The 26550-nt window shown below is 33.0% G+C and overlaps 4 protein-coding genes across 6 annotated transcripts; 1 reads left to right on the plus strand and 3 right to left on the minus strand.

Annotated features, from left to right (window-relative positions):
• Positions 1-1258: 1258 nt before the first annotated feature.
• On the minus strand, positions 1259-5401 carry LOC123221942 (GDP-mannose 3,5-epimerase 2). Its single transcript, XM_044644932.1, has 7 exons — positions 5237-5401; positions 4081-4479; positions 3619-3712; positions 3399-3528; positions 3176-3308; positions 1756-1963; positions 1259-1678 (listed from the first exon to the last, which is right to left on the minus strand). The coding sequence occupies exons 2-7, from the start codon at positions 4476-4478 to the stop codon at positions 1523-1525; spliced, it is 1119 nt and encodes a 372-aa protein (XP_044500867.1). The 5' UTR covers position 4479; positions 5237-5401; the 3' UTR covers positions 1259-1522.
• A 706-nt stretch (positions 5402-6107) lies between these two features.
• On the plus strand, positions 6108-10087 carry LOC123221269 (armadillo repeat-containing protein LFR). The gene is made up of 8 exons (XM_044644066.1): positions 6108-6396; positions 6494-6663; positions 6770-6915; positions 7001-7251; positions 8824-8929; positions 9021-9159; positions 9240-9367; positions 9493-10087. Exons 1-8 carry the CDS (start codon positions 6213-6215, stop codon positions 9746-9748), a joined length of 1380 nt encoding a protein of 459 aa, XP_044500001.1. The 5' UTR covers positions 6108-6212; the 3' UTR covers positions 9749-10087.
• A 1163-nt stretch (positions 10088-11250) lies between these two features.
• On the minus strand, positions 11251-14057 carry LOC123221268 (3-ketoacyl-CoA synthase 11-like). Of its 2 annotated transcripts, XM_044644064.1 has the most exons (4): positions 13968-14057; positions 13597-13861; positions 13069-13494; positions 11251-12178 (listed from the first exon to the last, which is right to left on the minus strand). In XM_044644064.1, the coding sequence occupies exons 2-4, from the start codon at positions 13852-13854 to the stop codon at positions 11396-11398; spliced, it is 1467 nt and encodes a 488-aa protein (XP_044499999.1). In that variant the 5' UTR covers positions 13855-13861; positions 13968-14057; the 3' UTR covers positions 11251-11395. The 2 variants fall into 2 exon arrangements, with proteins under 2 accessions (XP_044499999.1, XP_044499998.1); XM_044644063.1 differs by having other exon boundaries at positions 13069-13861.
• A 5511-nt stretch (positions 14058-19568) lies between these two features.
• On the minus strand, positions 19569-21874 carry LOC123220417 (3-ketoacyl-CoA synthase 20-like). 2 transcript variants are annotated; one of them, XM_044642638.1, is made up of 3 exons: positions 21721-21874; positions 20887-21644; positions 19569-20546 (listed from the first exon to the last, which is right to left on the minus strand). In XM_044642638.1, the coding sequence occupies exons 2-3, from the start codon at positions 21631-21633 to the stop codon at positions 19764-19766; spliced, it is 1530 nt and encodes a 509-aa protein (XP_044498573.1). In that variant the 5' UTR covers positions 21634-21644; positions 21721-21874; the 3' UTR covers positions 19569-19763. The 2 variants fall into 2 exon arrangements, with proteins under 2 accessions (XP_044498573.1, XP_044498574.1); XM_044642639.1 differs by lacking the exon at positions 21721-21874 and having other exon boundaries at positions 20887-21705.
• Between the last annotated feature and the right edge of the window lie 4676 nt (positions 21875-26550).

The following is a 26550-nucleotide window of genomic DNA, read 5'->3' on the forward strand; positions in this document are numbered from 1 at the left end:
GTTTTCATTTCCTGTGGATTTCACAAGTGTCTCTATCTCTTCATTCAGTGTGTAACATGGATAACTTAAATTATTTCTGAAGAATATCTTCAAACCGGATGGAATATGCCAAAGATTAAGCTGTAACATTTTATGCCGACTGGATTTCCACCTCAGCTACCATCATGATCTATTCCCCATGCAGTAATGGTGGACTGCAAATATATACATTAAGCTTTGCCATATACCCCTTATCAGATTCTATATATCAATACAGATCATCAGCTGTGAATATTTCTATATAATGGTCCTTGCGTTGAGGATTTTGTAAACTTTGAAACCAGGAACATTTGAGCTACCAGGCATGGAATCAGAAAAAGAAGACGACTTGTTTTCAGATTGAAAATTAAAATAATCAATTCATTACTTGACTTATAGCAAAGCACCAAGAATAAACAAACAGTTGTTGGTTGTTATTATTATAATCTTCAGGTTTGGTTCTAGTGGTTTCTCTGGAATCTAAATTAGATAGAATTAGTTTATTAATCTCAGTTTCAGATAATCAGAATCTTTTAACAACCACTCCCCAGCCATTATTTAATATTAATGTAATCGATTGACACTAATCCTCCAGTATTTATTCTGAGAAGAATAAAAGATTAAAAAGTGATGTTGACTCTGTCATGATGTTCAGAATTGTGCACTAATTGTTAATGCAAGAGACGAGGTTTTCCTGGAAACATTAGGACTTGGAAAATGTGAATTAAGTTACAGAAGAACACAGGTACAAGGTGCTTTATCCAAAACCTGTAAGGTTGTATTTATATTCTCCAGCAGAATGCAGAAGATTTAAATTACAAGTAGGAGGTTCTGTGTATCCATGATATTTCCCAGTTGACAGGCATCTGCAGAAGTTTTGTTTGATAGTGGGTGGCTTTCGCTTCTTCCAAGCTCATCGCCATGTGGGTTTGTCAGAGCTTTAGAAATCAGACGTGCCAATCATTTGTGGCATGCTTTTTCGTGGGCCACCGACCCTGAACCTGAGCCAAGAAGAGTCTTATCATCCTGAAGGTGGAGCCTCAGACGAAAAAGGTTCCTTTTAAAAAACTCGGCATTATAATGTAGAGTTAAAGAGCAAACTCTTCCTGGAAGATGCACCTTTTCAAAATAGCATTCAGCTTATTCATTTGTGATGGGCATTTGAAGTAACTATCTATCTTTGGACCACAAGAGATGAATAAACTAAGATGCTTTCTCCCATTGCTCACCTCAAACCAAATGCCGAAACAAGAAAAAGAAATCTGTTTATTATGATAGATGGATATCGATCAATTACGATGCTTCTTTGTAGAATAATTGTAGCCAGGTTTATCCAGAGAAACTAGAACCACACAAAGCTTACATAACAGGAGGTGTAATTAAGGTAGGGGCCATCTTACACGTTCTTCTAATGGATGTTATGATAAAATTTCCATATCATAAATACATGGCTGCATTGACAATAAAACTTGGCTTTCAATGGTAATAAACTAAAATCTGAGCTTCATTCTTTGCCATCGGCAGCACGAAGGGAACCCAGCTGGACTGGTGCTTGAGTTCCCACAACTTTTGATGACCCATAAATTGACAAATCAATGCCTTGAGCCTTCTCTTTTTCAATCTGTTCCTTGATCCAAAAGTATGTGATCCTCAGCCCATCCTGTAAAGATATGCATAAACTGAGTCAGCTGATCATGAATAATTCAACTTGCATAGAAGCCATACAACTTACTGTACCTTCAGTTTCATACTAGGAGCCCAACCGAGCTTCTCCTTTATTAAGGTGTTATCTGAGTTTCGACCACGAACGCCTTCTGGACCAGGAATGTGCTCAATGGGGAGCTGCTTATTCTCAAAGCTCAGGACAATCTCAGCCATCTCATTCATGCTAACCATCTCATCACTTCCAATATTCACTGGCTCACGGAAGTCTGACTTTGTCAATCTAAACACATGAATAGAAATCCAGTCATTGCATATAAGATACCCTCCCTATCATACATAAAATTTACAGTTTTAACTTTCAAGTAATGACTCAAAGTACACATGAAGTTTTGTAAAGTTGACGGTATAATATATAAGATATGCAGCCTGTTTTCTATAGCTTGGCTGACAAATGATAGCAAATTCTTTACACAAATACCACTTCGTATAACCATATCACAATTCTAAAGTGTAAGACATGAAACTTGAATACCACATAAAAAAATATGAATTTATAGTGTGGGGTTTTATAATGATCTTAAGTGTAAGGTATGAGATTGACTTTTAGTGTGGTGTGAGGTTATATGGCTTTAGAATCTTCAATTCTAACAATTAGATTTTGGGGTATAGTATGAGAATTCGATCCCATATAAAAAAAGTATAGATTTCTAGTATGAAGTTTAGAATGATCTTAAGTGTAAGGTATAATATGAGACTTGGGATAAAATATGAGTTTATAGTATGAAGTTTATATGACTTTTTGCTCTCTAACCTTAACAAATAGATTTTGAGGTGCAGTTTTCCCAAAATTCGTATCAATTAATGCTAGAGCCAAGATCCATCATCCTTTTGTTTGTTTGTATGAAAAAATGACGAAGTGGGGTGAAATTGACAAAGGATTTGGTGGGATGTTTGGCCAAAAATCAACAAATGAGAGTTACATGGACCCTCCCATGAAAATCAATTAAATCCTTCCCAATAACAACTAATCCTCCTGCACCACCACCACAGCCCATTATTCCACATATGGCATCTTCTACAACATCCTTTTCTTTCACAATGACAATTCAATCTATTCACTCACAAACAACCCAACAATTCTCCCACACATAACGTCACCCTTTACACCAACAGCTCCAACAAGTCACTCCAAAAAGTCTAAAGCCAATTAAATTTCACATTAGAAGTCTATAAGTTATTGGTTGACTTTCAACTTGCAGGGAGTTAAGAGTAGGTTCATTGAATTGTGTAGGTGATGGTGCACAAATTGTGCGGCAGTACTAATGCAACATTTCCATAGATTTTTTTAAGCTTCATTACTTCAGTTGCAAGAAGAATATAGTCACAAGTTAAAGGTCTGATCTGGTCTCAAACCTGATAAACCTTTAGTCCCACAAACTTGCATACAAGAACAAACTTAGCAAAACAAATGTTCAAGTCCAGAGTAAAGTACCTCAAAACACCCTCTACACATTCATCAATAAATGTGAAAGAACGAGTTTGCTTCCCATCCCCCCACATCTCAAATTTTTCGGTAGAAGTTATGGCCTTCCTACAAAAAGCAGCAGGAGCCTTCTCCCTCCCACCTGTAGAAATGGTAAATTATGTAATCCAGAAGTGTAAAAACATATATACATGAATATAAAGAAATAATGAAATAATGAATGGTATCTTGCCTTTCCATGTTCCAAAAGGTCCATATATGTTATGGAATCTTCCAATCCTACACTCAATTCCAAAGTCCTTGGTGTAATGCTTGCATAACTCCTCTGTCGCTAGCTTTTCCAAGCCATAAGCATCTTGAGGCTAAATTGTAAAGAAAACCAATTTATCAAAGTGGAAAAAGAAATTTATTTTTCTACATGGAATCATTTTTATTAGTTCAGAGCGGAAAACCTCAGCAGGCCAAGCATCGGACTCCTTCAAGCTCACATTAGTATCTAGCTGTTTAAATTCAGGGTAAATGCAAGCACTTGAGGCATAAAAAAACCTGAAAATAACAATTTGTATGTCAATATTTGCATATGCCTACCCGACACACTATGACATATAAATGAAATCAGTAACCAAGGGGATTCATAAAGAAAAATAGAACATGTAGGGATGGTTTCATAGACATGTTTAGCAAAAGAATTGGAGAGAAAAAAAAAATTCATGAAAAATACACACAATCTCATATATTTAAACATGCATTAAAATAAAATACAACAAAGTATGTCAGTGCTTAGATTCACAAATCAACTGTTATAAACAATACAGATCCTGTTAATTTACACCATGTTGCAAGTCATAATAATGCTTTACAAAATTTTACCAATGGAGTAAATAAATGGTTTTTGGTGGGTTCTGGCAACAAACCTCTTAACTCCGTTGATCCTGGCAGCCTCAAGCATGTTGAAACTGATCATGGTGTTGTTATACATAATGACGGAGTGATTTGACTGAATAAAGCCCATGCCTCCCATATCTGCAGCAAGGTTGAAGACATGATCAACTCCAGTGGTCACCTTGAGACAGTGATCCATCACCCTCAGATCAGCAAGATGGAACTCGTGACAGAACATATCCTCCGTCATATGCTCATTCTTCTTCCAGTCAGAAGCAATAATATAATGTCCCTCACTCTTCAATCTCCGGGCAATGTGAGAGGCAATGAATCCACCAGCCCCAGTAATGGAAATCCTGAGCTTCTCCGTAGGCCAGTAGGGTTCCCTCTCAAGGTTTTCATACGTGTATTCTCCATACGAACTTCCCATTCTGTAACATTTAGATCCACTAAGTAAATATGAGTATTCTTAAACAAGATGCCAATACAAATTACAAATTGAGGTCGTTAGAATTTGTCACTACAAAGAAAGCAAAAAGGGTAGATAACACAATGACTACAAAGTCTCCCCTCTTTCTCTTTTTGAGAAGACTGAAACAAATCAGCCCCAGGACAGAATCGATATGCACAGATTGCCCCTTAAATATGAAATTCAGAGCTTTCGAAAACCTTAAAAGCCTATGAAAAAAAAAAAAAGAAATTCTAACTTTGTTTAAGAACTAAACCTTTTCATAATCTCTGCAAAGAAAGAGTACACAAAAACCCCAGAACCGACTCCTCCACATAAATCTCCAATTCTCAACTAATAATTAAAAAAAATGAAAAAGAAGATTCCAAGGTTTTTTCATTCTCCAATATCACAGCCAAATGAAGCATTATAAACTGAAAAAAAATATAAAATTACATCACTTGATAAGAGTAATTTTACAAGTCACAGATACAGAGAAGAAAAACAGAGTATTATGATCATGCGCACTCTAACCCCAAAAAACTCACATTCAAACAAATAAACACAACCCAGAAGAAAAGATTTCCTGATGCAAATCAGACGTTTGGCGACCCAAAATACAGTTACAAGAAAAAAAAATGGGCGTGTCAAGACAAGAATGAATTGCGAAAAACAGAGGGAAACAAAACAGAAACAGTCATCCCATTCATTGTCTGTAATCAGCTACTTCAGATACGAACCTCGAGAGCTTGGCAAGTGTCGAAGAAGAAGACGAAGATTATGGTAGTGTTAAGTGACACGAGGATCTTACAATGGATCTGTACCGTCACTTGCCATTTGTATAAATACAAGTAGAGTGCGGCTCAGCAAGAGGCATCAATTTTCTTGGCCTATGAAATTGGAAACGAACGATAAATAAAAAATATATATTTATATTGAAGTATTATTATTTAGGAAAATTATTATTTTTAATTTCTAGAAAATGGAATAAGTTTCATTAAAATTTATGTGAATAAATTAAAGAGTTAATAATGGTCAGATGGGTTTGGCATTTGTGGGTGCCAATAATCATTTATTATTTTTATTGATTATTGGCAGTAGATTAGGTCTAAATTATTGTACCAACCAAATCTTTTTTTTTTAAAATGAAAAAGATTAATATATTTTTTAATTTCTTATTCTTACTAAATTATTTTTTAAGCCCCGCTTGGGCGCAAGCGCAAACCCTATCTCCTTTGTATTTTTATTCGTACCCCAATTTTAATTTTTTTATTTATAATTATATATTTTATCTAAATTCCAAATAATTATGCAATTTATACGGGCACGTGGAAAATTTGGCATCAAGCACATATGCGGATATTCCAATAGAATGGCCAAATCACTATTTTCCACCTAAACTTTGATGAAATTTATTTTCATCACAAAAATTTGAAAAATCTATATATATATATAAAAACAATGTCAAAAGATTTCGGGATAGGCTTGGGCCTGGATTGATCCATGGACAGAAGTCTAAACCCATATAAATTCAAACGAAGAAAAGGTAACCCATTTCGATTATTTGTCAGTTTGTGAGTAATAATATATAAGGAAGCCAGCAGAAGCCTTACTATTTGTATTTCGGGTACGTTTGTTGATCGGGTCGTTACTTCTGTGCCTGAACTGGACCCGTTATTACCCAACCCTTCCCAGCCAAGTAATCGACAAGCAAAAATGCAAAAGAGGGAGCAGGCCAAGTCTGGCGGCATGGCTGGCGGAGCAGCTGCGCCGGCAGCGAAGAGGGGCCGTCCGTTCGGCAGCACCAGCGGAAGTTCCTCAGCCGCCGGCGCTTCAGCGGATATTGCTGCTCCAACGACTCTTCTTGGTCCATCTCTCCAAGTCCACAGCTCCTTCGCTGGTCAGTTAATTAAACGCCCTATCACTTCGTTAAAGCCCTGATTTATAGTAAATTTGAATTTTAATTCGAAATTCTTAAATGCTGTGTTAATTTTCAGATCAAAACAATAAGAGAATTGTTCTTGCACTTCAAAGTGGACTTAAAAGTGAATTAACTTGGGCTTTGAATACTCTCACATTGCTCTCTTTCAAAGAGAAGGACGATATTCGCAAAGATTCTACTCCTCTTGCCAAAATACCTGGCCTACTTGATGCTCTTCTCCAAGTTGTATGTGCCCTGAATTTTTTTTTTTTAATTTGTGTTTGCAATTTACTGCAAACCTTCTGGTCCTTGGATATGAAATGTTATTGCATTGTTGACATTGCTTAAACAGATTGATGACTGGCGTGATATAGCGTTGCCTAAAGAACTAAGAAAGACACCGAGAAATAGAACATTAGGTATAAATTCGTTGGTGACAGGATTTGGTTATGCCTATGAAGCATTAGGCTCGATTAATAATACTCTTCCACGTTCTGGGTAAGTAAGGTGCATTTTAATATGAATTAGATTTGGTTTGTGGAACTTGAACATGAATGTTGGATGATGCTTTTTGGTGTGGTAGAGTTGGATCTGCTGCTTCAGTGGCTGAGGGACAGAAACATGCTGCAAAAGTTCGTTCTTCAGAGTGGTGGTTTGATGAAGATGGTTTATTTAATCTAGATGAAGAGGGGCGTGCAGAGAAGCAGCAGTGTGCCGTTGCTGCATCAAATATTATTAGGAACTTTTCTTTCATGCCAGATAATGAAGTCATTATGGCCCAACATCGCCATTGTCTGGAAACAGTGTTTCAGTGCATAGAAGATCACATCACAGGTGAGAAGTAGTGGTTGGCGGTGAAATTTACAATATCTTCTTGTAGGAATCTGTTGTTGAAGATATGATATTTCACTCTATTCTTTCTTTTATTTGGTGTTGTTTGTGAGATCAAATGCTTTGAAATTTTTTAACATAAATTGATTTATGGCTGTTTGCCTTGATGTCTCTTGAAGAGATATTACTTCAATTGGAAGGTGCTGAATACAATTAGTTTTGCTTATGTACTCACAACACACTCGCACTAAAGTATGGTAATGCAGTAGCTAATATGTCTGGAGTGTGTAGAATGCCATAAGGCTGAGTATGATATCATTGGTTTCAAGTTTGATGGAACCCAAGGGTCCAGCATAGAGAGTTATTTCATTCCAATTTGAGGCACTTTCTCTAAGCTGATAACCAGATGCTAAGCATCCTTTTTTTTTTTAAAGGATAAATGTTAGAATTTTTTTCTTCATGGTGGGATGTTGTAAATAAGATATATAGTATGTTTGAAAATGGAGGACATTTGCCTGTCTAGCATCCTAACAATCAATTTATGAAGGGTGACTGATGGTGCATGACGCAGATTGGATGAACAATGAATGCCAACTTAATGAAGTTTCTCATGTTTTAGGCAGATTAGCCTAATAAGGAGCTTGCTTAACTGGATACTATTTTTATGAAAAATCCTTGAGCTTGAAGATTTTCAAATTTTTGTTTGTTATGGTTTTTGGAATTTCTGAGAGTCTTTTTTTTATGAAAAATGCTCTTTTCAAATCTTATTTTCAGTTGTTTGGTTATTAAGGGAGAAATTTTTTAAATTCTTCAGAAGCTCATTTAGTTTTACCGTAAGTTCTCGATGAAGTTCTTTCTGAGTTTTTTTCAAAATTTAAACTTTATTAGATGACACTTAATTGTTTTATGAATTTTACTATGCCCTTGTCACAGTCTTTTTATTTAACACAACCTACATATTGCATGCTATGATATCATTACAAGTCCTAAAGTGATCACAATTTTATAATTTTATATTGTTTTTAGTAAAAAATTATTTTGTTATTTCTTATTAATTTAACTCAAACATAGAGAAGTGAGTGGATACAAAATTAAAAAGTCACAGTTTCTTTATGCTTGTATTGAGGTTGGAATTATCATTAGAAATCAGTTTAGAGTGTTTTTAGCAAGTTAGATAAAACTAAAATCTTTTAACCGGATGATGTGTTGTTTTTCAAGAATGTGTATACCATTGCTACTGAAGTTAGAGTTGGAAATACAGAGTGAGAAAACAAAAAAGGTTAGATCCTACAGAACTTAATGACCCAGCAGTGGTTCTGATGTGCCAAATATACTGCAATTTGGGAATTTTAGTTTCAGGGTACTTGAGAGGGGAGCTAAGTTTCTTAAGTATAAGATATACTGATTTTAGTATATCTCTAGATGGTTTTGTGATAGTCTATCTTTTTTTTTGTTTCCTTCTTTCTTGTTGAGTACAAGAAAAGCCTGAGATCTGTCTCCTTTTATCAGTACAAAAGAAATTTTTTTTTTTTTTATGAAATCAGGAATGCTGCTAAAATTTTACAACATTGACAGAGGACGAGGAACTTGTTACAAATGCCCTTGAGACCATTGTAAATTTGGCTCCATTGCTTGATCTTCGAATTTTCAGTTCATCAAAGCCGTCTTACATCAAAATAACGTGAGAATTTGTTTTTAATTTTGCTTCAGCTTATGGCATTCTGTTTTATGCCTTTTGTTCTGTAAATTCATTATTTCCTTTTACCAAACAGAGAGAAACGAGCAGTTGAAGCTATCATGGGGATGCTGGGATCCGTATATAAAGCTTGGCATTGTGCAGCAGCTGAGCTAATTGGGCGTTTGATAATAAATCCTGATAATGAGCCCTTCCTTCTTCCATTTGTTCCTCAGGTTGATATTATTCTGCTGAACCGTCCTTTGTTGTATATGCATTTGATTGATCATATTAGGTGACAATGTGAATACCACAGATACATAAACGCTTAGTTGACCTTATGAGCTTGCAAGCGTTTGATGCGCAAGCTGCTGCTGTTGGTGCACTGTATAACCTTGTGGAAGTTAACGTGGACTGCAGATTGAAGCTTGCTAATGAGCGATGGTGATTTTCTTTTTGATTTTCCAAGTTATCAGTAGTTCACTCAAAGATAATTTCATTTAGGATTGTACTATTGATTATTAGTTTTAATGATGGTACAATTTCTTCCTATAATTCACCTAATTCAGGGCAATTGATCGACTGCTGAAAATTATTAAGACACCACATCCAGTTCCTGAAATTTGTAGGAAGGCAGCAATGATACTCGAAAGTCTTGTGTCTGAACCTCAGAACAGGGTCTCACTGCTAGCTTATGAGAATGCGTTTGCAGAGATACTCTTCTCAGATGGCAGGTTTTCTGATACATTTGCCAGGATATTGTATGAACTTACTTCTCGGCCGAACAACAAAATGGCTGCTGCTCGTGGTGTTTGGGGTATGTAGCTTAAACCCAGCATGATCATGTTAGTTGGGGTCTAGGTGCAAGACTTTAATGGTTGCAGCAAGAGTTGTTGCATGGTTTAAATGTATATACCAGCTGACTTTAGTTCTAGTTGGTGATCGCTTAAATGTGGTAGTTCATAGTAGTGTTACTCTTTTGTTGTATCAATTGGTTCTCCTATGTTTTCTTGTTTGAAGCCTATGTAGGAAATCAGAAATTTAAACTTTATTCTGGCCTATTAAAAAGCTTTATAATTCTGAGGTTCTAGAAGTCAACTTTTGTATTTTGAACTTCGGATTGGATATTAGCAGAACTTTGCTTGCAAATGTGTTTTCTGAGAAGCTCTTATCTTGTTTCCTGAATAGATATCTCAGCGCAGCAAGCACTTTATTGTTATTAAAAGCTGCTTGTGTAATTGGGAACCAATTTTTTTTGGTATCATTGCAAACTTTTCAAAAGTTAAAAAATCTTGAAACTTAGATTGATAAACAAGTGGATAATCAATATTAAAAAATTATTCTTAAAATTTTGGGACTACTGATATAAATGTTAAAATAATTATATGATTGGTATATCTGTCCTTTAATACTCACCTTAATACCATAGTAAACAATTATAGTGTACTTTAATGGGTATTTAAATAATGCGTTTGAGTGATTTTAAATTTAAAATAAAATAATATATAATTATATAATAATATATTATTTAATTATTTAATTAAATATTCTAAACTGAGTTTAAGTAATATATATAAGTTAGGTGCACTTAATTATGCAGAAAGAAGATAATATATAATATTCATATCTTAGTATCATCGAATGGGAAAGCAACGGTTGCTTGTTCAAATCATTGCCGGATTTTAGCAACAATGCACATTTCAGATGAAAGAGACAAAGCTTTGTTGGAATTGGTCTTCTTGATAGATGTGTGCAAGTTTTCATTGATGGGTTTTCTTCGAAAATGAAGGCTATAAAAACTTCAAGAGAGTATCTTCATCAATATTGTATCATAAATTCAATAAATTCCACTACCCCACTTCACCTACCATTGAAGGATATGACTTCATTACACATTAACAAGTTTTTGTCATAATCCAATTGGTTTACATTCCTCTCTTACAACTTGATGTGAGAATGTAACTGGCATCCAATTCAACTGAGAATTTCTCATTCAAAAGTAAATTGGATTGAAAATGTTAAAAATTCTTTTATAAGGTTTAAATATATGGTATGATTGATTAAACTTGCACTCCACCTTTTACTTGGATATAGTTATTTTGGAAAGGAAGAAGAAGAATAGTTGATATATATGTCAGCTCTTATCATGTGTGTATACATACATACATACATACATACATATACATTTACATATATGGTAATACTGATTCAATTAAATGAGTTAATGAATAGGTGAGACTACCTCTGCAACTTAATGAAGAGTTTGGCAAATATCAGTAGTCAGTTATTACAAGAAATAGTTTTCTAAAGAATGTATGCAGGTGATCTATTGGCTCCTCCTTTATTCTTTATTGCAAATGGAGCCCAATATTAATTCATCTTTCTATTAATTCAAGGAAAATCCCACTTTTCTACTTCCACGACACATAAGAATATAACATAAATGCTAGTTGACACGAAAGAGAAGTATGTTTAGAAAGCAATTGATGCTACTTTTGGCACTTGAACAGGAAAATTAGCTACTTCATCCATCCATGGATTAGTCTCATTGGCAGGTTTGATGGTCTTCAATGCCTTCCACACTGCACTGTTACACTTGAACCCTGAGCCAAATGCAATTTGCCATGTTCGATCACCTTTCTTAATCCTCCCCTTGGCCTCAGAATAAGCCAGTTCATACCACAAAGAACTACTTGAAGTATTCCCAAACCTGTAAAGAGTCATTCTTGAAGGTTCCATGTGCCATTCAGTGAGCACAAGGTTTTTCTCTAGTTCATCCAACACCGCTCTCCCTCCTGCGTGAATACAGAAATGCTCGAAAGCCAACTTGAAGTCAGGAATGTACGACTTGATCTTCATTTTAAAAATTTTTCTGGCGACAAAAGTTAAGAAGAATAAAAGCTGCTCTGAAAATGGAAGAACTAGTGGGCCGAGGGTGGTGATGTTAGCTTGAAGGGCTTCTCCGGCGACCGCCATAAGGTCTTTCGAGAGGGTGACTCCGACTGTTTCAGTCTCATCCTCTTGCTGGAAGACACAATTATAACATCTGTCATCGGCGCCTTTGTGGGTGCGAAGAGTGTGAAGGAGTTGATACTTGGAGCGGCGGCGATCAGATGACCGGTTGGAAAGGAGGACGGCCGCTCCTCCCACTCGAAATAAACAGTTTGTGACGAGCATCGATCTGTCATTGCCAGTATACCAATTCTTAGTGATGTTCTCTGTGCTCACAACTAGAGCATAGGAGTTGGGGTGCACCTGCAACAATCAAATTAGTTAAGAACACTATCACATTAATTTGTGGCCAAAGGACTATTTCCCAGGCAAGGATTGCTGTTTTTTCAAGTATCCCTTTTAATTTTGAAAATCTTAAATACCCACCCATAAACAGTTAAATTTAACGGAACCCTAACCCCTGAAATTTTATCTTTTTTTCCTCCTCTAAACTTTAAAAACTAAAAATTTTCCTCCAACTTAAGTTTTAAAAAATGACAGTTTCCCCTTAGGGTTTGGTTTTCAAATCTTCGACGTCAAATCCGGTATCGTTGTCGACTATTTATCCCTCTTGAAGTTTTCTCTTCCTCTGACGGTTTCTCTCCATCCATTTGGACGTTCGATCGACATCGAATGAGACTTGAAAGATGACAAGAGACGAACGGAAGTCTAAATTGGTGGAAAGAGACCGCTAGAGGGAGAGGAAGCTTCGAGAGGGATAGACGGTCGACAATGTTGCCGAATTTAGAGTCGGAGATCTGGAAACCAAATCCTAGGAGGAAACTGTCATTTTTTAAAATTTCGATTGAGAAAAAACTTTTAGTTTTCAAAATTTAAGGGAGGAAAAAGAGATTATATTTTAGTTTATTTTTAATATTATAGATAAAATAATAATTTTATCCTTATTACTGTTAAATTTAATTATTCATGAGTATTTAAGATTTTTAAAGTTAAAGGGGATACTTGAACACATCAATCCTTGGGTGGGAAATAGTCTTTTGGCCTTAATTTGTATATAAACTTTTGTATAAAATATTTTATTTGCGGCATCCCTATGCAAATCTTAAAGATGCTGAATGCTAAGATATTCTAAGATATCTCACCGGTTAAATGAACTCCACAACCATGATGGAATGTGTGTAGTAAAAGCAAACCTGTAAAAGTTGTTTGGCGAGGTCAATAGAAATGAGTCCTGCGCTGCAGCCCATGCCACCAAGGTTATAACTCAAAATGTTCCCTCTAAGCTTGTAGTGGTTGACTACCATGGCTGATAAAGATGGCGTTGGATTAAACAAGCTACTATTCACCACCAGAATACCTATCTCTCGAGGATTAACTCCAGTTTTTGCTAAGAGCTCGTCGATGGCTCCAACTATCACTGCTTCTGTCTCCTTTCTCGCCTCCGCCATAGACTGATTCTGAGGGATCTGCGTCAAAGCTTTTGGCCCATAAGTCATCTGTCCAAACCCGGATCTCTCCAGGATTTTCTTCTTAAAGGCTAAACTTTCTTCTGTAAATTTCTCTGTCTGTGCAGACACTTGCAAGAAAGCTTCTCTACTGCACATCCGAGCTGGTTCAGGCTTGTAACATGCAAAGTTCACCAAGTAAACTTCTCTCGGGCGAGTCATTAAGTAAATGGTGAATATTAAAACAATGGAAACCGAGGATACAAGAAGAGTTACTGTATGGAACTCAAGCATGCTCCAGAGCTGGAAGACTTCTTCAATGGTTAATGTGGATAGATGACTAAAGACAATACAAAGGAGTAATATGAGCAGGAGATACAGAGTGTTGGAGATTAGATAGTGATAACCCAGCTTTACATATTTGAGTCTGACCGACTGCAAGAAGTCGGGAAGAATATTGTTCTTTCTTCTTTGGGGTTCAATATGAACCGCAGTTGAGTCACTTTGTAATTTTTCTTTTCTTTTGTTCACCATTACTACTCTGCAGAGACAAAGCGATATTTGATTAAACAATATAATGACACAAGTGCAAGCAAGAAATAAGAAAAGCAGAAACATTTTTCACGTAGTTAATAGAGATCCTGTACCAGAAATGTAGGGCTAGCAAACTTGAACTAAGTTGAAGGAAATAGAGATTGAGTTTAGGCCTGGGAGTACACGGATGTCTGCAATGGCAGGGGAATTTATAGCGAGAGACACAGAGCAACTTTCCGGCCCTGTAAAGATATACATATTTATTTACTGGTTGTTTGGCTCAACAGTAATCAAACTAACTAACTGTATTAGGTTGGCTTATCAAATAATAACAAAATTTGATATTTTAATATAACAAATAAGGTAAAGTAGCTTTTGTATTAAAATAATTTTGATTTTATTATAATTTATTAATTTTTTATAATAAAAATATTTTTATTTTTAATTAATACAACAATTAATTTTACAAATATTATATAATAATTATACCCAATAATTTTTATAACATTTTAAGTAAAATAATATATTGAAATTTTTTTTATATCAAATCAAACCGATCATTATTTATGATTATATATTTTTATCAAATAAAATAATAATTTATATTAAATAATATTTTAAATAATTAATTTTTATAATAATAAAATATTACTCAAATTAAAGAAAACTTTATGATTATAAGAATATAGCCAAAACTCCAATTAAATACTCAATTTATTTTTATCTATAACCTTAAAAACCTAGCTTCTCAAACACTTTGATATCCCAATTTTTATCCAAAAAAATCAATTAAAAATTAAAAAAAAAAAAAGCAGCCTTTACATCAAAATCATTTATACCCAAATAAATAAGGATTTTTATTATATTGATTGTTAATTTGTTTGGTCACTTAAAACTTTGAAATGATGAGATTTCGTCACCGACCACCAAACAATTGTCTCTAACACGATTTTAGGCTAACAAACGCATCAAATCATTACCAAACATCCAGATCAAACGTTAAAATCATAATTAATAAGCATGTATTATATATAAGATCCAAATTATCCATCACGCATTTGATTTGATCAACAAGTTTAGTCTACATTAAATCTTAAGGCCAAAGGACTCTTTCCCACCCAAGGTATGCGCATTTCCAAGTTTCCCCCTGTTAACTTTGAAAATCTTATTTATCCATCTGTGCACTGTTAAAACTAACAGTTTCAAGAGTAAAATCGTCATTTTATTTGTATTATAAAAAATAAACTTAAATTCGATTTAATTTTCCCCCTAAAAATCCTAAAAACTAACAATTTCATCTAACCCAAGTTTTAAAAAATAGCATTTTCCCCCCTAGGGTTTTCAATTTTTCAGATTCAATATTTCGGCACTGTTTCTTCCTCTCCGGTGACCTCCAGGCGACGGCTCTTCCTCTCCAGCACGATCTTCTTCAGGCGGCTCTCCTGGAAGTGGTCTTTGACGAAGACGAGGTCTTCATCGACAAAGATCTCGTCTTCGTCTTCGGACTAAGATGACGAAGACGAATCATCTTCGTCAATGACCGCTCCCAGGAGAGCCGCCGGAAGAAGACCATGCCGGAGAGAAAGAGTCGTCGCTTGGAGGTCGTCGGAGAGGAAGAAACGACACCGAAAAATTGAACCTAAAAACTGGAAACCCTAGGAGAAAAAATGTTGCTTGTTAAAATTGGGTTGAAGTAAAATTATTAGTTTTTACGGTTTAGAGGGAGGAAATGATATAACTAATGGATTCGGTTAATTTTAACAGTTTATAGATAGGTAAATGAGATTTTCAAAGTTAACGGGGGGAAACTTGTGAAATGCGCATACTTTGGGTTGGCCATAGTCCCTCGGCCAAATCTTAATTTATAAAGCATTAAAGACTCCTGCTTACTTGCACATCTAAACTTTCGTCACTGCTGAATTATCTTATTTTGATCGACTAGAATCTCCCTCTTCCGTAGTCGAAAACTGGTATGATTATCAGAGGTTACACAATCATACCTCTTGCTAATAAAATATAGAGTTTTTTTTATATTTTATTTTTAAACGTGACATATTACCCACTTGGTTGAGAAATTGAAAAAAAATCCGGAGATTTGAAGTTGGATAGCCAATGTAAGAGAGGTAACGTTAATTTGTAAGCCAGTAATGGTGAAACCAAACTTATATATTTGGCAATTTTAATAAAACATGTGCTCTTGACTTTGTCCGTATATGTTAGAATCGATTAAATCTATTAAATATAAATTATTTTTTTTAGTAATCAAAGATTTATCTATATTTGTTAGATAGATAATAAATTGAAAACATATACATTTACCCTTTATAATAAAGGCAATGATAAGCCGTCGACAAATATTTACATTTACAATAGGTGTGCAATTCGATGATGTAAATATAATTGTAAACGTCACGATAATATATTATTATCATTCAATTTTAAGTAGTTAACAGGGTATTCGGATAATATATTATTATGTGATTAAATAATTTTAAATTAAAAATAAAATAATATTCAATCTCGTAATTATATACTATTTGAATATCTAATTAAATAATATCAATATTTTTTATAATTGTCTGCACATATCAAGGAAACCTGCAGCTCCCTCCAACCGTCCAACGTCTGCCATGAGCCGCCCAATGCGGTGGATTTAATGTTAGTCTTCTTCATCAGGTCGAGCTTCTCCATATTTTGGGTTGATGGATTTCATAATAATTATTATCCTTAGTCAAGCACTTATCTTCCTTTTCCTTTTTGAGGACAATTAGTATAAAATTAAATTTGAAAAACCTATATTCTTATTAATTCTAGTAAATAATTTTACTTTATACTCTTTTCTTTTTAGAATTCATCTTACCATCCCTTCTCCTTTTTCCTTTCAAAAATATCCTATTTTTATTTTTGTATATTCTTAAATTAAAAAAAAAATTGTTTCTCTTCTTGATTAGATTGTAATAAGATTGATAAATTTTCCTTTTATATATACATATCCAATATCTATCCAAAAATTAATTTTGACGAAATAATTATTTTTCATCGAACTTTGATGAAATAATAATTTTCTATTTTTTAAATTTGAAAAGTATATATATTTTTTTTTTAATAACAATTATTTTTCCTCTTTCTCTTTATTGTCCCGCAACTCTGTGAAAAAATAGCCCCACCAAGACTGCACCACTCTGCCGTTGCTCCTCCGTCATGGTCCAACTCTAGCCCATTTATTACCCAAATCAATGCACCCTGCCATTTATGCGAATCGCAATTGAACAAGTGTAATATTAATGTTTTGAAAGTACAGAAAAAACAGTTTAATGGAATTTAACCAGGTAAGAAAATAGTTACAAAGAATTAAAGTTGCTGGTGACAATTTGGGTACAACTACGAAAACAGGCAAAGAAAGCCACTGTTTTTCTTCAATAAAAACATCTCTTCATTTTACCTTCGCTTGAAAAACGAATGAAATTGTGTCCATATTTATGACATTTCATTTACTGGATAGCCATTGAAAGAAAGAAGAAAGGTTCAAAGAAATCGATCTGGTTCAATACTAGTTTGATAATCGATAAATATATAAATAAATTATGCAAATTGCATGGCCTCTATAGCTTGGAAGCAACATATATTACTGGTACATTGCTCCACCCATTGCAACGCATTAACTCTAATCCAACTTTCCTAATTCAACCAATCCGCACGGACTTTATTTTAAGGAAAGACAACTTTTCTAATACTTGCCTAAGCTATTCAGGGAAAATTATTAATTTCATCCATCCAAGGATGTTTGGTCTCCCTGTCTGGTTTGAATATTTATCTTCCATGCCCCTTCCCCGCAATACCTTATTATACACTCTTAAAACCCTAAGGGGACATTTAGTTTGGGTAATGTTTTATTACTAAAATAGAAAGATTACCTTGAAGATAGATTACTTAGAAGATTACTGGATATAAATAATTACTATGTTTGATAAAATTTGATAGGTATAAATAATTATTGTGTTTGGTTAAAGGTAGTAAAAGATTACTAGTAAAATATTTTACTTAAATGCCCTTGAATAAAATTATTTTTAAATATTTTTTATATTATTTGTTATATTAATTAAAAATAAATTTATTTTTATCTCAAAAAATTAATAAATAATAATTTTTCTATAATAAACTCAAGATTATCCTTGTAATCTTTAAATACCTAAAGTGATGGTGGTAATCAGATTACCACTTATATTACCTGTCACATCAACATTGGTAATAGAAGATTATTGTAATCTTTTATTACTAACAAACTAAACAAGGAAATAAAAGATAAATTACCAAGATAATCTTTAAAACATTTAACCAAACGCACGGTTCATAAAAATTCAACAAGGAGTTTCACAATTGAACATGAGGCTATGAGAGACTGGATCTTGTTGATCACGACTGCAATATATATAGCTAATTGGAAAACAATATATTTTTTTGTTGAGTAAATCAATAAAACATCTTGAATTTCATATAATGGATCTTCTTAATACAAATCTCTCCTGGATTCTTTCGTGGTAAGATTATTGAATAGAATAATATTATATGTATTTATACTTTATTAATTTGGATATAAATAATAATATGTTATTATATAAATAATTATCTTTTTATTTTTAATTCGAAATCATTAGATTATATAATATTTTATAGTCGTTGATACTAAGGTTGGATTTAAATTGAACTAAACTCAAGTTCGACTCAATTTGTATAAAATTAAGCTCAAGATTAAGCTCGACTTGTTTTAAAAGAGCTGAGCTCGAGCTCGAGCTCAAACTTTTAATTAGCTCCTTAATAAAAATATATCATTTTAATATATATTAATCAAAATAATGTCATTTTGTATCAAAATTTTTAGTCACAAGTTTGATAAGCTAAACACTCTAAAGCTCTAGCTTAAAAATATTGAACTTTCAGACTCGAACTTGAACTTGTTTTAAACTTGCTTAAATCGAACTCAAACTTGAATTTAAATAAATTCGATTTGAATCTAACCATAATTGATACGATACGATAATCCTATCCTACCACCTTGATCAATAAAAGCTTCAACAACCCAACAGACAATAATTAAAAAACCCCAAAATAAAAACTTTAGAGCAGAAAAGCAAAGATGGTAGACACTTAATCAATGAAGATCGCTACTGGTGCATAAACACTCAACCTCAAATTCTGACCCATCTTATCACAACGCCATAACCCATGTTAAATGCAAGTCAGAGTGGTGGCTAGGTTTTCCAGTTCGGTGATTAATAACGAATTGAGAATGGGACAATTGAAAAAGATGCTCATTGCACCATTTAATCCCTCCACCTTTAAGTTTTTATTCAACGCCTCCTAAATATTTGGGTAATTTATTTAACATGTACAAATTTTATTTACAAGAATTGGACACGTCAATCCTAAAATTGTTCATATGAGCCTAAATTTTTATTTTTTAATTAAAACAAAATTCATGCCATTAAATTTTAATATATTAGAGTTTAGGCTCGTTGTTGTGGGGTAAAAATATAAATTTAATCTTCTCAATAAAAAAATCTAAAAGATCAATCCTTTTTATAAAAAATAAAAAAGTTTTATTTCTTCGATCAAAAGATGATAGTTTTATATCTCCGGATGGGGTTTTTTGATTATTTTTTTTTTAAATATTCACTTTTATGTATGAGTCTTAAAATAAGAAACTTAACCTCAGATTCATAAAAATGAAAATAATAATAAAAAAGAAGATATTTAGGTAATATTGAACATTGATGAGGCCCAGACTTCCACATGCTCATGGCTATAACTTCAATTCAACCATGTAAGTTAACACAGACCTTAAGGATCTTAAACATTAAAAGTAGTTGGCACATACTGTCCCTTCTGATATAGCTGAAGCTAACATTAATTTAGAAAGAAATTGAGGCAAATTTCGGTACTAGAACAGGAAATTTATCAATTTCATCCATCCATGGATTTTTTCCCTTGGTGGGTTTGATGGTCTTCAATGCCCTCCATACAGCGCTGTTACACTTGAATCCTGAACCAAATGCAATCTGCCAAGTCCGATCACCTTTCTTCACCCTCCCCATGGCCTCAGAATAAGCCAGTTCATACCACAAAGAACTACTTGACGTATTCCCAAATCTGTAAAGAGTCATTCTTGAAGGCTCCATATGCCACTCAGTAAGTTCAAGGCGTTTCTCTAGTTCATCCAACACTGCTCTTCCTCCTGCATGAACACAGAAATGTTCGAAGGCCAACTTGAAATCTGGAATGTATGGCTTAATCTTCATTTTAAAAAGCTTTTTAGCAACTAAAGTTGCAAGGAATAAAAACTGCTCTGACATTGGAAGAACTAATGGCCCGAGTTTAGTGATGTTTGTTTGAAGGGCTTCTCCTGCAACAGCCATGAGGTCTTTTGAGAGGGTGACTCCAATTTTCTCGGTCTCATCCTCCTGCTGTAACACACAGTTATAACTTCTATCGTCGGCACCTCTGTGGGTGCGAAGGGTGTGAAGTAGTTGATATTTGGAGCGACGGCGATCCGATGGTCGGTTGGACAGGAGGATGGCAGCCCCACCCACTCGAAATAAGCAGTTGGTGACAAGCATCGATCGGTCATTGCCAGGATACCAGTTCCTAGTGATGTTCTCTGTGCTCACAACTAGAGCACAGGAATTTGGGTGCACCTGTTACAATCAAATTAAAGACCATGTGAGTTTGATTTAAGACCAATGAAACCAAGCACCTTCTGAACACATAGCACATCTATGTTGGAAACGATAAATTATGTAAAACTATTTTGAATAAATAAATGAATACATATTTAAATATATATCATCAAATAATTAAGTAATTTTAAATTAATAATAAAATAATATCTAATTATATAATAAAATATCATATATATATATATATACTAAAAATAGATTGGCATGACATTGCACATCCATAAATGTAGTATAGCTGAATGACTTTTTAGAAGGGCATGTGACATGCTGATGCTGCATTGATTGTTATATAGCAAACCTGTAAAAGTTTTTTGGCGAGCTCAATAGAGATAAGTCCTGCACTGCAGCCCATGCCGCCAAGATTGTAGCTCAAAATATTCCTTCTGAGCTTATAGCGGTTGACTACCATAGCTGATAAGGATGGTATTGGATTAAACAAGCTACTATTCACCACCAGAATACTTATCTCTGCAGGGCTCACTCCAGTTTTTGCAAAGAGCTCGTCGATTGCTCCAACTATGATGGTTTCTGTCTCCTTCCTTGCCTCCACCAGAGACTGGGTTTGAGGGATCTCCATCAAGGCTTTTGGGCCGTAAGTCATCTGCCCAACCCCTGATCTCTCCAGGATTTTCTTTTTAAAAGCTAAACTTGCTTCTGTGTATTTCCCAGTTTGTTCACATAACGTCAAGAAATGTTCTTTAGTGCACATCCGAGCTGGTTCAGGCTTGTAACATGCGAAGTCCACCAAGTAAACTATTCTCGGACGAGTCATCATGTAAATGGTAATTATGAAAACGCAAGAAATAGAAGATAAAACTACAGTCACTGAATGGTTGTTCCACAGCTGAAGGACTCCATCAATGGTTAGTGTTGATAGATGGCTCAAGACAATAAAAGGGAGAAAAATAAGCAGGAGATATAGAGAGTTGGAGATTAAATAGTGATAACCAATCTTAACATATCTGAGTCTGAAGGATGACAAGAAGTTTCTTCCTTGACGTACTTGATCAATGTGATCCCCATTTAGTTCCCTTTCACTTGCCATTTCTAGCTGGTCTGCAGAAACAATGAAAATAACAGTCTGAAAGGAAAAATGAAAAGAAAATCCAGGTTTTAGCTATATATACAATACCTGAAGCAAACACAAGCGAGAGTCTAAGGTGGTAGCAATATGGCGAGACTACACCAAAGAAGAAATGAGTTTGAGGAGCTGTGGCTTGAAAGCATGTGGATTTATAGCGGTGAAACTAGTGAGCAACTACCCAGCTGAAGTTTTTAATGTGCCAACATATCCATCATCAAAACCAGAAGAAATTGGCATATTTAAATAATAACTTGATCTAAATATAATGTTTTATAATGTACATGATTAGTAAAGAATACGCAATTATTAAACTGCATAGTTAGAAATTTTTTTTGCAGAAAACTTTCATTACACAAAAACTGTCACTGAAATTGGACTGTGACTATTCACCGTCTTTCAAACTGGCTTATACCTGGGATCTTGCTGGTTTCTCTACCTTATGTGGCAAAATGCATGACCTGAATCGCATATTAATTTAGTTTTTGATAGAAGCAAAAAAGGAATAAATGGATTACAATCACATACAAAGTATGTATATACATATTTATAGAGCTACAATTGAAAATACAATGAACGAAATGCTCATAAGATAACCTTCTAATAAAATTATTTATAAGTTGAGAGATAATAAGAATATGTTAATGACAAAGAGCCTCATAAAAAACTAACTCACAAATAAAATGTAAATGGATATCAATATATCGAATGTGAACATGAAAGACAAGATCGGTGACCACGTAAAAAACAGACTAATGGTGGGCAAAAGCAAGGGTGGTATGAATTGTGGTTGGCACGACCATAAGACTAAAGGTATCTTCAAAATTCACATCAGTCTATTGATAAAAATCCTTGATAAACAAAAACCCAAATGTTATTTACTCTTCGCTTGATGCAAACAAATGAGAAAAAAAATTTTTTTTTATCTAATTAAAAAAATATATTTTCAACTACCAAGCCCACCCACTATAAATAAATATGTAACCCAATTTTAGTGCTCCACATTAGCAAGAGGACTCACCCCACCCATAACACTAGCCTTTATTTTTTTATTCCTCGTCACATTTCAACATTTTTTTTCATATTTTCTTTGATCAGATAAATAAACAAATTTAAATTTAATAAATAAAATTAATTTTACTACAATAATGAGTTATGAGCCAAATTTGAGCTCAAGTCTAAACTTAATGAATTTTAAAAGAGACGAGTTTGAGCTCAAGTCTAAATTTAATGAACTTCAAATCTTATTAATTATTAATTTTTAAATAATAATGGATATAAATTGTTAAAGTTCCTTTTTTAAATATAAGATTTTTAGAATTGCATAAACATATTGGTAACAGATGAAGTCAGTGGTTAAATTATTTATGTTAATATAAAATTTGTTACATGAGTTTAATAATTTTTTTATACCAATAATTATTTATTTTAAACTCCTCCACAATCAAATTCGAACTATGCTATGCTAATTCAGCCCAAACATAGGATGTTACTCATATTGAGATCAAAGGCTATAAAATGATGATATATTTATTATATTTTTATTAATATTTTATTATTTTATTTCGAAACATAATTCTACTTCTATGTCATAAAAAGTTAATTAAGTATTTTATAGTAAAGTAGTGTTTATATTTTAATACATTAAATTTAATTATCTAAGATAGAAGTTATGCATTATGTTGTCATCTTAAAATATCAAAAAAAAATTATCACGATCATTAAATGATAAAAGAGATTCATGCGAACGATTAATTAAAAAAGATAAAGTTTTTTTAATAAAAAGTTTTATTCGAATCTTATTATCTTTTTAAAAGAAACCAATTAAATAAAATAAATCAAATCTCCATTTTATTATTGAATGAGATAAATGGAAAAAACATCTTTGATTAATCAAGTGACCACTCAAGGTATTCCGAAGAAGAAGATAAGTGTGAGAAGTGTTAAGATTCCGAGGTAGGAAGAAGTAACATGTATTGTTGACAAAGTCAAAGACATATTAAATGTATTTTCCTACCGCCTTCTAAATCTTCAAGGCTTCGATACCTGGTCATAGATCATTAATGTTTTAACAGGAAAAAAGCTTAAAAAGTCAAGCGAACAATGGGTCGAAATTGAATGGACAGAGGGGCAAGACAACCGACAAAATTAAATGAGCATGGCATGATATTTATTATTTTTATTGGACACACTGTGCCACGTGCCATTAAATTTATAATTAAAGTTTAAAAAATAATTAGTTCAGAAGAGTTAAATTTAAGAAACTATTAAGGATACTTATATTAGTAGTAGGGGAAAATTAAAGTTTTTTGAGACCTAAAATATTAACTGACATTTCATACCATGTCCATGGGTCAGTAAGGATAAGATTTTTAAGATATTGTTTTTATAACCTAATCATCATCTACTTGGAACTCTCAACTCCCCATAACATTATCCAAGGGAATTAATTAAAGCAATATTAGATATTCGGTTTGAAATTTTAACTATTTCATATAATTAATTTGTTCGAATAAAATATCTTTAATTTTTTAAAAAATCATGTTTAATTTTGAACGTGCCCAAAAAAGAAAAGGAATTTTTTGAATAAAATGGCTCGAGACAAAAGCAACACTTCTATGAGTAATATAGATACTGATTTACGTTTCTAAATTTGTTTTCACCATCTATTGTCTCAAATTTAGCAAAGTTTTGGCTAAAAAGGAACTTACAAATTATAATAACTATTAACAAAAACTGATTTTGCATCATAAAAAGTGTAAAAGTTCGGATTTCCTATAAAATAATCTCACAATAAAAAATTCTCGTTTTTATTAAATGTAACTCACCAAATAACCTATATTAAAGAGATAAAATTCGTGATCGAATTCGTAAAATCATTATACACAAATTAAAATAAGTGAAAATAATAAAAATTTTGAGTTAGGATCTAACTCAAATGTATGTTTTTAATATCATTTATATATTAAAAGAGTTAACTAAGTTGAAGGAATTGTGGGTTTGGCCTATATTTTTCAAAAGTTTTTGAATTTTTTAGTTATACATTGGTCTACCCCTTAAAATAGAGTTGATTCAGTCTTTACTTAGATAATCAGGTATTAATCTTTAAATATTTTGGATAAGATAGCAGTTCCCATATCGCCACATGTAATATTATTTTCTTTTTCTTTTATAAAATTTAATTTAAATTAAAAAATTAATAAAGATGACCTCTTGATGAACAAGGATGAGGATATTAATCCCCTTTTCTAGTGGTGGGATTTTTTTCATATCTTTGTTTCAAGGACGGTGGAAAATTCACACCCTCTGCCTGTTGGTATGTTTGTCGATTGAATTGAACAAGTACGAGACCCAATTATCTGACCTTAAGAGATGTTTTAGATCGGACAAAATTTGGGTATTGAAGGAACCCGAATGTTCAATAATCATATTTTTGTGCTTGGATCTGATTAAAAACTGTTCAAGCCCGAGTGGCCCAAAAATGTTTTGTTGAGACCACTAGATTCTTAACTGGTTTCAGCACAATTGGCTTTTCCACACAAAGCATCTTCGTTAGGGAAAAAAAAAAGACCCAGATAAATTCTTCACTGAAATATGACAAAAGAGTTCTACTGACAAAATTTTCTGTCAAAAAATGTATAACTATGATAACGCAGTTTAGGCATTACCTGACATTCATCATAGACATCTGCAAGCCACCATTTTAAGCCAAAAAGAAAAAAAAATAAGAGGAAAAGTCATGAGGAACTTTTCAAAAGACTGGCCTTCGCATATTGACCTTGGTTATATCTAGCCTTGTGAGATAATGGATGATCCCTTGACCATTCCCAGCCATGGTTGGCTTAGAATTAAATTACCAGATTTCTGGGTAGCATTAGAGTTCTATTCAGCTGTACAAATTTTGGAGGTCTTTTCCTCCAAACTGCGTAAATTAGTTTAATAGAAAAGGCCTTGTGCAATAAATTAACCATAGTTATAGCCGAAGCTCATGGGCTTGAATACGCCAAACCCAATTCAATAGTCCAATTGATACACCTATCCACAAAGGATAATTCTCTCCCTTTTCCCTATCTCTGTCCAAATCTTAATATTAAATTTGAGATATAATGATCAAAATTATAACTATTATATTAAATAAATTAAAGTTTTATAAATATAACATGTATTCTAACCTAATCCTACACCAAATCATAATTAAGTTAAGATTTACATTTGTATACAATCTCCAACTTGCTTGGCGAGGCATTTTGTTTCATTAGATGCACAATAGCTTGCTCTGACCCACTTGGGCATACAATCTTTTATTGCTTAATGCTAAATTAATCTTTTTATTTTTTTTATTTTTTATCAATTTGGTATGATATGCATGGAATTACGTTAGTTTAGTGTTGTTGCATTACGTAATATATTGAAAAAAAAAATTATAACATATAATAGTAATATTGTACAAAATACAAAGAAGAAGCTTTATGCCTTATTTTTATTACATTTTTAAGCAAGCATTTATTTAAAATTAATATTTATTTCATCTAAAAACTTATTTTAACTATTTATTAAATAACCATTTCTGAAAAAATGACTTTTTTAATTAAATTTTGATTAGTAATATTGGAAATAATCAATAAGAAATTTATAAGTCAAAATTTTAAAGTAATTTATTTCATTTTTAATCACCTTTACGGCATATTTTAACTACAATGGATATATAGTTATAATTATTTGTATATTACATCAACGAAGACGATATAAAGTAAAGTTTTAACTATATTTAGTGATTATACGATATATAATTAGTGATAATTAAATTAATATTTATTATAAATATTGATAATATTATCGAATATTTTTAACTATACAATATAAGACGGCAGTCTTGTAGTT

The sequence above is a fragment of the Mangifera indica genome, chromosome 7 (assembly GCF_011075055.1).
Source record: "Mangifera indica cultivar Alphonso chromosome 7, CATAS_Mindica_2.1, whole genome shotgun sequence".
In the NCBI taxonomy this organism is placed as follows: Eukaryota; Viridiplantae; Streptophyta; class Magnoliopsida; order Sapindales; family Anacardiaceae; genus Mangifera; species Mangifera indica.